Source organism: Rhipicephalus sanguineus, chromosome 1, assembly GCF_013339695.2.
Source record: "Rhipicephalus sanguineus isolate Rsan-2018 chromosome 1, BIME_Rsan_1.4, whole genome shotgun sequence".
Classification (NCBI taxonomy): Eukaryota; Metazoa; Arthropoda; class Arachnida; order Ixodida; family Ixodidae; genus Rhipicephalus; species Rhipicephalus sanguineus.
In genome coordinates, this window is record NC_051176.1 from 263,983,900 (window position 1) to 263,996,165 (window position 12,266).

General features: G+C 50.5%; 3 protein-coding genes across 3 annotated transcripts in view; 1 reads left to right on the forward strand and 2 right to left on the reverse strand.

Annotated features, from left to right (window-relative positions):
* The window catches only part of LOC119382712 (LIM domain-binding protein 2), a 213,115-nt gene that overhangs the window by 134,207 nt on the left and 66,642 nt on the right, over positions 1-12,266 (reverse strand). The window lies entirely within an intron of this gene.
* Positions 1,014-1,457, reverse strand: LOC119382732 (ras-like GTP-binding protein RHO). Its single transcript, XM_037650570.1, has one exon. The coding sequence runs from the start codon at positions 1,455-1,457 to the stop codon at positions 1,014-1,016; it is 444 nt and encodes a 147-aa protein (XP_037506498.1).
* Positions 2,245-2,721, forward strand: LOC119378870 (ras-like GTP-binding protein rhoA). Its single transcript, XM_037647919.2, has one exon. It carries the CDS (start codon positions 2,245-2,247, stop codon positions 2,719-2,721), a length of 477 nt encoding a protein of 158 aa, XP_037503847.2.

Genomic DNA, 12,266 nt, shown 5'->3' on the forward strand with positions numbered 1-12,266 from the left:
CATTAGGTACCGCCCGACCCATTACTGATCCCTCAGGGTGGGTTAAGCCAGGTTACTATAAAGCCAATCGGTATAAAGCATCCTCGCTGAGGAAGCAGACAGCATAGGCACTGTTTTCACAAATGATTTGGTAGAACACTTGACTGCGATGTGGTAGAGCACTTGACTGCCACTAAGTATGCTTGTTTTCGGTTCCAGCTCGAACCCTGATTTGTATTCTTTGCATCATTGGGGTGTTTCCGATCGGGGACAATGCAGCCGAGGCCGACACCGCATTTTCTGCGACACGGGCCTCGTCAGCGCTATCACGTTAAATTGCGGCTTGCATATTAAGAGAGAGGGACGAAAATTGATATGCTGGAGATGTTGGCATATAAAGTCAAGTTAACGTACGCAGGAACTTTTAAAGTATTGCGTTTTCTTATTTGGGAGCGAGTAGTGGTAGTTCAAAGATAAACCCGGCTACGAAGACATACACAAGGCTTATACAAATAATAAAATCTGGTACTTAACGTGGCGAAACAACGATCTGATATTGAGCCACCTTGTAGAAGGTGTCTACTGATGTAGTGTACAACGTACACCCATATACAAGAGAACAGTATTTTTGCATTAACCCCCAAGTGATATGCAACAGGCAGGTCGGAACCGAACCCAATGACAGAACTGTGCTATTGTAGCGGGTGCTCCTGTTCGTTGACGTTACGGTGCTCTTAGGCAGCTATCAAGGTAGCAAATAATATACTTCGTAACTTTGCTCGAGAGGTAATAAGCGAGAGTTGCTGGCTCACCATTGACTAAGACACTGGAACGAGACAAGCTCTCCAGCACCATCTGGTTCTCACAGGGGACGGAATCAGGTTTATTCTAAATTGGAAAATGCATATCTTCGGCCCTTTGATCTACAACGAGGCCTTCGTCATAGTATAGCATAATAAACGTAATTTTTTACAGCGCTGTCGAGCAGCTCACACACACCGTCCTTGGTCTTGGCGGGGAACTTCAGGTGAGCCTTAGGCGTTGATCTTCTCCGCCATGGGGCGTCTTTCCTCAAGCGCCACGTGCTCCGGCTTCGTCATGGCCGGATATTCCAGCGAGAGCCGGTGGTTGCGAAGAGTCTTGTTCACCGCAAGGAAGTTGGGCATGCTGGGGCAGAAGTGGCGAACCTTCGGCTTCCCGAACTCTGCGTTCTTCTCCGTGGAGTCGGGGGAGTCCATGCTGAAGCACGTCAGGATCCCGTCCCGGTTTGACGATAGCTGCAACCCGACGTAGTTCTGTTGCCCCGCTGTGTCCCACAAGGCCAGCTTTACCTGGCTGCCGTCGACATTGGTGGCGGTGACGTAGTAGACAGCGATGGCGGTCGCCGAAAGCAGATCCTTGCTGAAGACGATCAGGGGACATCCGTTGCCCACCTCACCGCCTGTGATGAACCGTGGAATTCCTCTGATTACCGCCATGGATCTGTGGTATTGCTTCGGTAGGATCCGATATGCGCCGATTCTCCAGGCGGTCTTCTTCTTCTTTTACCGCTTGCAAGCTTCCTTTGAAAAGCAAAGCACGACTTTATAGCTCACACTCAACAAATGAGTTTAACATCCTTAAGCAACCTTTCGGCTATGAAATACGTCGTTGCGCGGGCTGTGCGCCATTTTCTACGAAGTAGGATTCCATAGAAAGAGAGAAAGATGAGCTGCTTTGAGTAGATACATAGCTGCTTTTAGCAGTACAAGAGGAAGACGAAGAAGTTTTGGAATTACAGTATGAGACCATATAATTAGAAACCTAACTATAGGGTAAGGCCAGAGTCATGACCAATCTCCCGCAGTGAGTTGAGCCATCACGCCACAAGGCGCCGACCCATCGACCAATTGAGGCCAGGTAACTGGCTCATAGTCACAAGTTGAATTGGCTACACTGTAGTTAATAAAGTTGGTCCCTCCGTAACATCGTTCTCTTCGTCTCATCTCGTCACTGCAAGCTATTAATACCCCGCAGCGCCTAGCGTTCTTTGAACAAAAAAGTCCAGGCTGCAAAAAAAAAATAATAATAAAGTCATAAATCCCGCATAAGGGTGTTTTTCGTAACCAAGGGAATACTTTGGGACGTTAAACTGCATTGTTCAGGATGAACCTTGCGAATTCTTTGTGAAAGTAAGTTGCAGGAAGGTTCGTAAGAGATAAGGAAGAAGAAGAAGACCGCCCAGAACGAGCGCATTCTGGATCCTATTGTGGTGAAATGTCACACATGGCATCTATCAGAAAAAAGCTAGTGATCGTCGGAGACGGCATGTGCGGTAAGACGTGTCTCCTGATCGTCTTCAGCCAAGGTCTGCTTCCGGAGGCGTGTCTGCACCCCACCTTCGAGAACTACGTCACCGTCATCGACGTCCAGGTCGAACTGGCCTTATGGGACACGGCGGGTCAGGAGGACCATGACCGGTTGCGACCTCTGTCGTACCAGGACAGAGACGTTGTCTTGACGTGCTTGAGCATCGACTCACCCGACTTCCTGAACAACAACACGAAGTCGGGAAGGACGGAAGTGCACCACTCCAGCCCCAGTGCGCACATCATCCTTGCGGGGAAGACTAACATTCGCAGCGACTTGCTCACGCTGCCCGATCCGTCAATGAAGAAGCAGAAGAACGCGGCGCCTGAGGAAGGGCGCGCCATATACGTGGGGTACCGCTGCCTACGGCGCACCTGGAGTGCTCCGCCATGACCGGGACGGTGTGCGCTAGGTGTCTGAGGTTATTACGAGGGCGGCCTTGCAGATCAAAAGGCCGACAATGACGATATCCATTATTCGATATGGAATAAACTACCAGTCCTGGCAGGGAAGCTACAGGGTCTGGATGAATTTCACTCGTTCAGTTTCTTAGTCGATTGAGCGCATTGCCACCAACTTTCCGTTCGCTACATCGCGCCTTTACGAAATCTGAGCTGGGTCACTCGCAAAGAAGATAGCTGCTAAACAGCACTGTAACGTAAGCGAACAACCTAAGCTCTAATGTAAGCACGCTATGGTTTGTCTGCTTGGTCACACCTGCAGTATTGTATCTTCTTTTCGCAGCAGCCAGCTGAGTATGGCGAAACTCGTGCAAAGACGTAGTCCACCGGTCACTTAGAAATGAAGTCCAGTGACGTAGGTATAGTAGCAAGAAACCGGTTGTTGCGGTTTAAAAGGAAAAGTGAAATAGCGCGCATGTTGATTTTCCCGGAAGTGCCTTATGAAGTGTTTTCTTTGACAGTCAACGCCATTATTTAGTAAATTCTTACTACACAGGACGAAGCACGAATGCATTTCTTTCTTTTAGTGTCTTTTTTATTCTTACTGCGGTTTGTCCACGCTATTAGATCATCTGAAATATAGATAGCATGGCGCGCGCATCGTAGAAGAGTCTCTGAAAATTGGTGTGCTTTAGTGCATGTCAGGGGGTCGCTAAATGTTGGAGTATATTGTTTTGAATTCCTTGTAAGACGGATTAAAGCCTCTACTGGCTGGCAGTAGCCAGTGCTAAAAAGGCAGAAGAAAATAAAAACCGTCCATTATTCGAGGTAAAGGCGGCCAAAGCCTTACTTCCGTTGTGCACTAAATGAGGCACTCGCATTCTTCGCAGCCGCCAACGACGGCCCGCCTGCGCCTATGTTCCACGTGTCAAATGACTTCCGTAAGCGAAGCTAACCAACTCGAAACGTTCGAAGCCCCAAAGGAGGATTAAGGAAGATTAGCACCGCGGCGTTTCCAGCGCCAACGAGAAGTTAATCGCGGTCATCCCTCTTGTCGCTACGGGAGAAGAGAAGAAAAAAAAAAAAACAAAACGAGGCCGGCAGCGTGAAGTGCCACGTCGGAAGCACGCCAGCGCGGCTCGGTATCGTTTAAAACCACTCCGCGAACAATGGCCCTGTTGATTTTGCATAATTATCTACAGTCCAAAACAACGTTTGTTTTTCTCTCGACATGCGCACACGTACAACTCGCACAGTTCTTCGACTTTAGCGATAACGCGAACGTTAATTGCTGCATAGGGGTGAATAACCTCGTAAAAAAGAGCTGGGCTTATCACCTCCACCTGGTTACGTGGGCGCAGGACGTTCGAGCGCCACAGTCTCATTACCGAGTCGTAAATGCATGTCTACGGACATAGTTAAAAAAAGAAGTCATGCGGAAGGGTTGCGTATGGCGGCCAGTCTGCGTTTTCCTATACCAGCGGAGTGAACCGGAAACAGGTTTCAACTTGATCGTTACTTCAACTTGGGCAGCCGTTTGATCATCGCGCTTCCTTAACTACGCTCGAAAGATGTTCTCATGACGCGAAAACCTCAATACAATGCTCGTGGTAAAGAAATAAAAATGAAGTGATAATAAACGCGAAGACAAGAATATTTATACACCTAAAATATGCGCCAGGGCATAATTCGATGTTATGTAGTGCAGATGTTTGACATTGTCCATTTTCGTGGAATTACTATATATGGCACGGAGTACAGTGGCTACGGCGCTCGGGTGGCGATGCGGGCTTGTTGGTTCATCATACTTGAAAGAGATAGCGCAAAAAAGACACGGACAAAAGAAAGAAAAAAAAACGTACACACACTGGCGCTACTAACAACAATGGTTTATTTATTTCACCTGCCGACTCATATAGCACTTTTGCGCACGACAGTCACATGAACACTTTATAAGACCACAAGAACAGTAATGATAGAGAACAGAGAAACTTATCTCTACGAGATAGAAAACAGGACTGAAACGGCTAAGACAGGCAATTCAACGACCCATGCGCAGAAACTAACTCTTTGGCACTAAGAGACAGAGAGGGATTACTAACACAGGCGTCACCAAAATGATCAATTTGTTCGGCTTCAATGATTAGCCTAGTGATATCGGACCGGCTCTTACTGACGACAATAGTTCTATGAAAGTTCGGTTGGCACGCACAGCCATGTCAGTGTTGTGCCAAAAAGCCATCAGGTGGCAACTTGCCTACTTTGCCAACTTGCCAACTACGGTGCTCGGCTGCTGACTCTAAGTCGGGGGTTCAATCCCGGCCGCATTTTCAGTGATGCTACCGAGGACTTCTGATTTGGAGCAATTTTCGGAGCAGCAAAATTTCCGTTTTGGAGCACTTTGGAGCAGCAAAATTTTCATCTTGGAGCACTTTGGAGCAGATAATTTTGCATCTGGGAGCCCTTTGGAGCAGCGAATTTTACGTCCTGGAGTGCAATAGAGAAGCATATTGCATTAACATTCAAGCACCTGAGTATTATTATGGGGCTCTTATGAAGGCTAGAAATATTTCTATTCATTGCAAATCTCATGGAAAAAAATCATCTCAGGAGCATAGGCGTGCGCACAGGGGGGGCAGGGGGGGAGCCCCCCCTAATCACCTAAGAGGGGGGGGGGGCGCAAAATGTGCCCCGTACATTGACCCTTGCGATAGCAATTATATGGACACTCTCGGCGGATTTTTGCCGTCGCCGTTGCCGTAACTTTCCGTATAAAGTCCAAATCAATAACATCACCACGCACATTCTAGCCGCGGGTAAAAGCTCTCGAGCGTTGGCGACGAACGCGGCTGAAGCGGAGATTAAACTAGCCGGCCGTCTGTCTCCGCCGCACGGACAGCGCATGAGATAACATCTTCCCGCGTGCGGGCCTGCCATCGATTGCTCATCAAACAGAGAGGAAACGCCACCCCCCCCCCCCCCGTCTTTCGTAAGGAGCATGAAGGAACGCGCCAGGGGAGCGGAAGGGGGGGGGCGCATCGTTCGAAGGGCGCAGTCGCTTGCGCGCGCGCTATCTCGAGGCATCAGGAGACGGCTCGTAAACTTGCTATGCTCTCAACGCTTACTTCGCATTTAGATAACTCAAAGCAAGAAAACGCTTCGGTTCTTGGAGGGGCCATATTCCCTTAAACCAGCGTTTTGTTGAGTTACGCGAGATCGGATCCAAAAAAGTTAGCTGCTAGTCTTACTTCGTTTCACAATAAATTTTTTTGATATCGCATTCATTGCTTCGCTCTTAAGCGAAACTGAGTTTTTTTAACGGTTAGCTATTGACCCCCGAAAGCGAGGGGCGGACGTGTAACATGGCGTAGCCGCTTCACTGTGGGCCGTCAGCGACGGGCCTGCTACTGACAGCTGCGCATTTGCGGCTGCTCCGACCAGGAGATATGATTTTACTAATGAGATGACATTTTAAAAAAAGCAAGCAAAAAATTCGAGTTGGAACCCTAGCGCGTGAGCTCGAAAGGGCAGGGCCTTTTAGGGGGTATTTACCGCAGAGTGATTACAAACTCGGACGTGCTGCCGGAAGGAGTTACGAAAAAGCTGTTCTGGATGAAGATCCATGGATAAAGTATATCTGAGGAAAAGTGTCAACGCGTTTCCACCGTTTCCGTGCTCTTCCATAAACGCGAAGCAAGGAAAATTCGATATTGTCCCATATATCTACTGCGAGCGATCCCAGATTTCATTCCGCGATGTCCGGAAACAGAAGTGACAGACATTTTAGCGGCACTCATGTATAGTTATTACTGAACATTGCTTTCCTTACGTGCCGTGCGACGCTTGAAACGAGCTATCAGCAGCGTTTCTGGAACAGACGACGTCCGCCGATGAATCGCCGTCGCACTTTTTCGCTACCGATAGGCCTAGACGTCACGAGCCTCTGCGAAGAGCGCGTTTTGCTGTCGAGCCGACTTGCAGAACAGAAGCTGCGTCGGCACCGTGCGTGGCATCGTGGCTTACTCGGGACGCACGCTCGAGCGCTATTTATTCAGCGGAATAATTCTTGGTCCATGATTGCGACTTTATTAGCAGCCCCAAGATCGAGCTGCACATGTTCTGACGCGCCGGCGGTGCGATTGCCGGTGATAGACGCCCCCAAACACGAGACTTTGGCGCAGTTTGGCGCAAATTTCGTCGATATTATCAGGATGGCGCAGTAAATACAATTTGGCGCACTTTGGCGCAGTTGGCGCAGGAGTGGAATCACTGCATTTTGGATCGAGGCGAAAATGCTGAGGGCCGTGAACTTACATTTAGACGCAAGTTAGAACCCCAGGTAGTCGAAATTCCCGGAGCCTTCCTCTACGGCGTGCCTCATAATCATATCGCGGTTTTGGCACGTAAAACCCCACCAATTACTATTATTACAAACTCGACATTTATATTGTCAGAATGTTTTTTTTTAATGCAATTTTATACATGCAGGCACGGGCGTTGGTAGAGCAGTGCAAGGGCACTCCCACCCTCCCCCCACCCAACCCAAGCCAAACCAGTACTTGCCCCCCCACCCGAGCCACACAATATCTCCCTCCATCCCCCAGCCGCGAAGCAACATGTGCTCCCTCCAAAACAAAATCCTGCCGACGCCCATGCATGCAGGCAGCAGCATGAAGGTAACCTTGCTCCGTAATGAACCAACTCGGCCAAAAAGAAGTAGTGATGGAGGTAACAGGTAGGTTACTTGACTGAGAGTGGCGCGGTAGTTCCATTACCTGAAATGTTTCATTTATACACATACGCACAGACCAAGTGGTCACAGTGACCTCGGGATAATAGAAAGTGAACATTTGGCACTGAAGTACCTGTGGTTGTTACCTACGCGATATATGTTATTCAGACAACTTGTAACCAGTTTCTTGTCGCGAAACGAGGGTAGGTGTATGCGGGAAGGAAACAATAGGTGAATCCAAGCACGCCCACGGTCAGTACCCAGTGGCACATAGCGGGATATTTCCGCTACCCACATTATAACCGCACTAGCTATCGTAGCCTCTAACCTCGTGGGCAGAAGGTGCGTGTAGAAGTTTGAAGTGAACTAAGCAATCAAACTGGGAGCGGTTCAGTCGGCGGGGGGCTCCGAGTTAGCAGAGTCAGAGGGAACAATAAGAGGCGAATATCTGGCATTCAAGCATACTAATCACGGCATCTGGCTGGCCACGAACAGCGACATAATTATCCGAAAGCGTAGAAAAGAAAAAAATCCCAACAGGAAGTCCATTCTTTTCTCTCTCTCCACTCCTGCGTCATTTACATCGTTCATGAGTGCGGGAAAGTTACGCTGACGTCCTTATTCATTAAGTTCCATTGTGAGAGGAGCACACACGCCCAAAGAACGCACGCGCAGTTGCTCTGTTTCTCTGTCGTCTGCTAACGCTCGCGGAGGTGCAAGTCCGAGATGGAGCACCTATCTTCATTCTTGTATAACAGAAGCGCAAAATGGACAAGAAAGTGCACCACACGAGCGCTTACTCACAACTGGAAACTTATACAAGAATGAATCAGTACCAAATAGCTCGCCTTTCTGTTTTGCTTCAGCACCTATCTTGACATCTTTAGGGTTCCGTATATCCAAGGCAGAAAGTCTACACTGGCGCAGAAACAAAACAAAAAAAAAAACAAGGGGCGCTCACTGAGGGTCTATGTCGCAGACTGGAAACGTAGCTAGAGAGCCGAGTGTGACCACCAGATTTATTTCGCGGCCCCATTTTGGAGAACATCCTCTACATCCGTGTGTGTGTGATTCACAAACCTCAACGATACAAGGCCAGAAAACGATGCCTGATAAGTTTGTATGTAACCTGGTTGAAACGTCGTAGGCAGTATATTTGTTGAACAGAAGAATTTGGATTTAAGGGGTCTTTTGTAAAGGTCCATTTCATTTTTAGACCCACCCACCTTCTCATCAAGTACCGGTGGAGTCTGAGCCAATAATGAAAATAAAAGGAAATATAATGAGTCATTACAAAACATGATCCCGGATCCCAACCACGCTATTCGCACAAGTCGCAAGCAAACTGAGCGCCAGAGCAAGGACTAGCATCTATGGTTGAATGCACCTTGAAGCAAAGCGAAGAAACGAGGAACTCAACAAAAGACAGCGATAACGAGACAAGCGCTACTGTGGTCGTCTGTTACTGTCATGGTCTCTTCGCACTGCTTGAAGGTATGATCAAGCAGAACCGATTCGCCCAAGCCAAGCTGTTGCTACAGGAGATCCACACGGTGTCTCGAAAAACCCATGTACGCATTATGACTGAAACTGCTAGCTTTCCTGCGACTAACTCGTGGGTCGAAATTCGCGTGCCGGCAGACATGCAATACTGCAGATACTGCGTGTGGCATGAGCGAAATGGGCCCCATCCGGCTCATCCTCGAGAAACTTGCGTCGTCGCTGCAAAGGAGACCGCGTGGAGGGAGGGGGGACAGATCATTGTCAGCGACAAGGAGCGGCCCAATTTATGACACGCTATAGTGTGAGAGACGCGGCAGCGAGGCACACAACGACCCGACCCGCGGCGCGCACGCCGCCGGCTGTCTTGGGCGCGCGAGGACCGAAACGATGACGAGCGCCCCGGGTCCGGCCGGCCCCTCCCCCGGGGGCCGAAGAGGGGCACAGGGGGGGGGGGGGAGAAAGCCAGGGTGCCACGGATGGGGGGGCTAAGTGGGGGTCGCCGACGGCGCAGCCAACCGCGCGCGAAAAAAGAAGCGCGCTTGTTTATGCGGCCACGCGCGTCTGGCGGCGCGAAACGGCGCGGCCTGGAAACAGATCAATAGCAAGCGGCGGCCCGCCGCGCAAAGTGGCCCGCCGAGATAGCTGCTGCTGCTGCTGCCGCTCGAGAAGTGCGAGTCAGTGTGCTGCGGGCTCTGCTGGGCTCGCGAGCGAGACACACGGCGTTGGGCTGGCCGGGGGATTGCAGTGGGACTCCGCACACGAGCGGCCCGCCACCGGGGCGACAAACGCCGCCCTTCTCCTCGCCAAGAGGCGGCTGCACAAAACCCGCGCCAGCCGCCGCCAGAGAGAGAGGGCGAACACAGAATAAAGGTCCAGAGGAAGGCAGAAGGGATTTACGTAGGGGAAAAGGAAAGGTCCGATCAATACGCTCCGCGGGCCCTCCTTTTTCACAGGGACGACTGCTCAAGAGTTCTGACTCTTTTTTTTTTTCTTTTTTAAGCACACCCTCCTCCCCTATCTACAAAGGAAAAAAAGGAGTAGAGGAAAGGAAGTATAGAAAGTACAGAAGCACGCCCGAGAGCGAACACCGTTGCCGCTACATGGTGTTCCCTGGGGAAGCAGGGACAGGCGGAGTGAGTGCACTGATGGAGTTCGTTATACAGACCGTGTTTCGTTACATAAAAAGAAAACAAAATGAAAGACCTTGCGTGCGGCATGGTCTGAGTTATGTACCTGCTCCAGGAGCCTGGCTCGCTGAAAAAGAGGCGAAAAGAAAGCGAGGAATACGGAGAACATCTCAGAATGTGAAAAGGAATAAGAGGAACCAAGGAACCGAGAGCTCAAAAGATGGAATAGTATTAACCGAGAATGAGAGAGCCAGAGGAAACGAATGAGTTTCGCATGCATTTGCAGGCCGACTCTTGAATATGAAACTGTATTTTTTAGCTATACTTTTTCATCTGTTGCCGAGTGGTTAAATTAAAGCGGCAAGGCGCAAGACAGTAAAATAAGCAAAATACCATGAAGTAGAAAATATATTCTTCAACTCGGGGCCGTTTACTATCTCGTAACATAAACTTATATTACATGCGACATCAGTTCGGCTAAGTGCTGATATGACGCTCAAATAAAGTCTCATCAAAAATGTCCGTCTATTATTGACTTTCTTGGAGAGGGTCATCTTTGTTGAATGATAAAACACCGATATTTCCTCTTTGCACTATTTCAAGGCTATCATACCCATCAAGGATGTCAACTGTATCGTACTCATATAATGGCGATGGATGTCTAATACGCTTTTTGTACCCATAATCGTTACGTGAGCGTATCTGTCAAGCGAAAATGCGCTCCCCGCAAGTAACGATAGCGCATCCACAGTGTGAAAGAGGCCTAACGATTTGCGTTTTCTAAAGCAGCACGGACTTCTGGTTTATCTGGCAAGCTCCGACATCGTACGCAGAGCGTTCCAAAGGCCTATCTTCCCTCGCGCTATGATAATAATAATAATATCTGGGGTTTAACGTCCCAAAACCACGATATGATTATGAGAGACGCCGTAGTGGAGGGCTCCGGAAATTTCGACCACCTGGGGTTCTTTAACGTGCACCTAAAGCTAAGTACACGGGCCTCAAACATTTTCGCCTCCATCGAAAATGCAACCGCCGCGGCCGGGATTCGATCCCGCGACCTTCGGGTCAGCAGTCGAGCGCCATAACCACTAGACCACCGTGGCGGGGCCGCGCTATGATGATGGGCACTTGGTGTAGAAGTGGAGCACTTCCGGTCTCCACGCCACCGGGATGTTCTCCAAGGAATCCGGGCAGTCGTTGCTGAAGCACATGAGGATCACGTCTGTGCCCGTGCGCGACAACCACCGTAACCGGTCCTCTAGCCACTTGGCGAGTTTCGGCATCGCGCGCAGAGCGTTCCTAAGGGCCTTCTTGCTCCCCGCAACGATGGGCACGTTGGGGCAGAAGTGGCGCACTTGCGACCTCCCCGACGCCGGCGCGATGTTCTCCAAGGAGTCCGGAGAGTCGATGCTGAAGCACATGAGGATCACGTCTGTGCCCGTGCGCGACAACGACCGTAACCGCTCCTCTAGCCACTTCTCCTTGGCGAGTGCCGGTATCGTGCGCAGAGCGTTCCAAAGGCCCTTCTTGCTCCCCGCTATGATGATGGGCACGTTGGGGCAGAAGTGGCGCACTTGCGGCCTCCCCGACGCCGGCGCGATGTTCTCCAAGGAGTGCGGAGACCGTAACCGGTCCTGTAGCCACTTCTTGGAGAGTTCCGGCATCGTGCGCAGAGCCTTCCGAAGGCCCTCCTTGCTCCCCGCTATGAGTATGGGGACGATGGGGCAGACGTGGCGCACTTGAGGCCTCCCCGTCGCCGGCGCGATGGTCTCCAAGGAGTCCGGAGAGTCGATGCTGAAGCACATGAGGGTCACGTCGGTGCCCGTGTGCGACGACCGTAACCGGTCCTCTAGCCGCTTCTCCTTGGCGAGTTCCTGCATCGTGCGCAGAGCGTTCCAAAGGCCCTCCTTTCTCCCCGCTATGATGGGCACGTTGGAGCAGAAGTGGCGTACTTGCGACCTCCCCGACGCCGGCGTGATGTTCTCCAAGGAGTCCGGAGAGTCGATGCTGAAGCACATGAGGATGAAGTCTGTGCCCGTGCACGACAACGACCGTAACCGGTCCTCTAGCCACTTCTCCTTGGCGAGTGCCGGCATCGTGCGCAGAGCGTTTCGAAGGCCCTTCTTGCTCCCCGCTATGATGATGGGCACGTTGGGGCAGAAGTGGCGCACT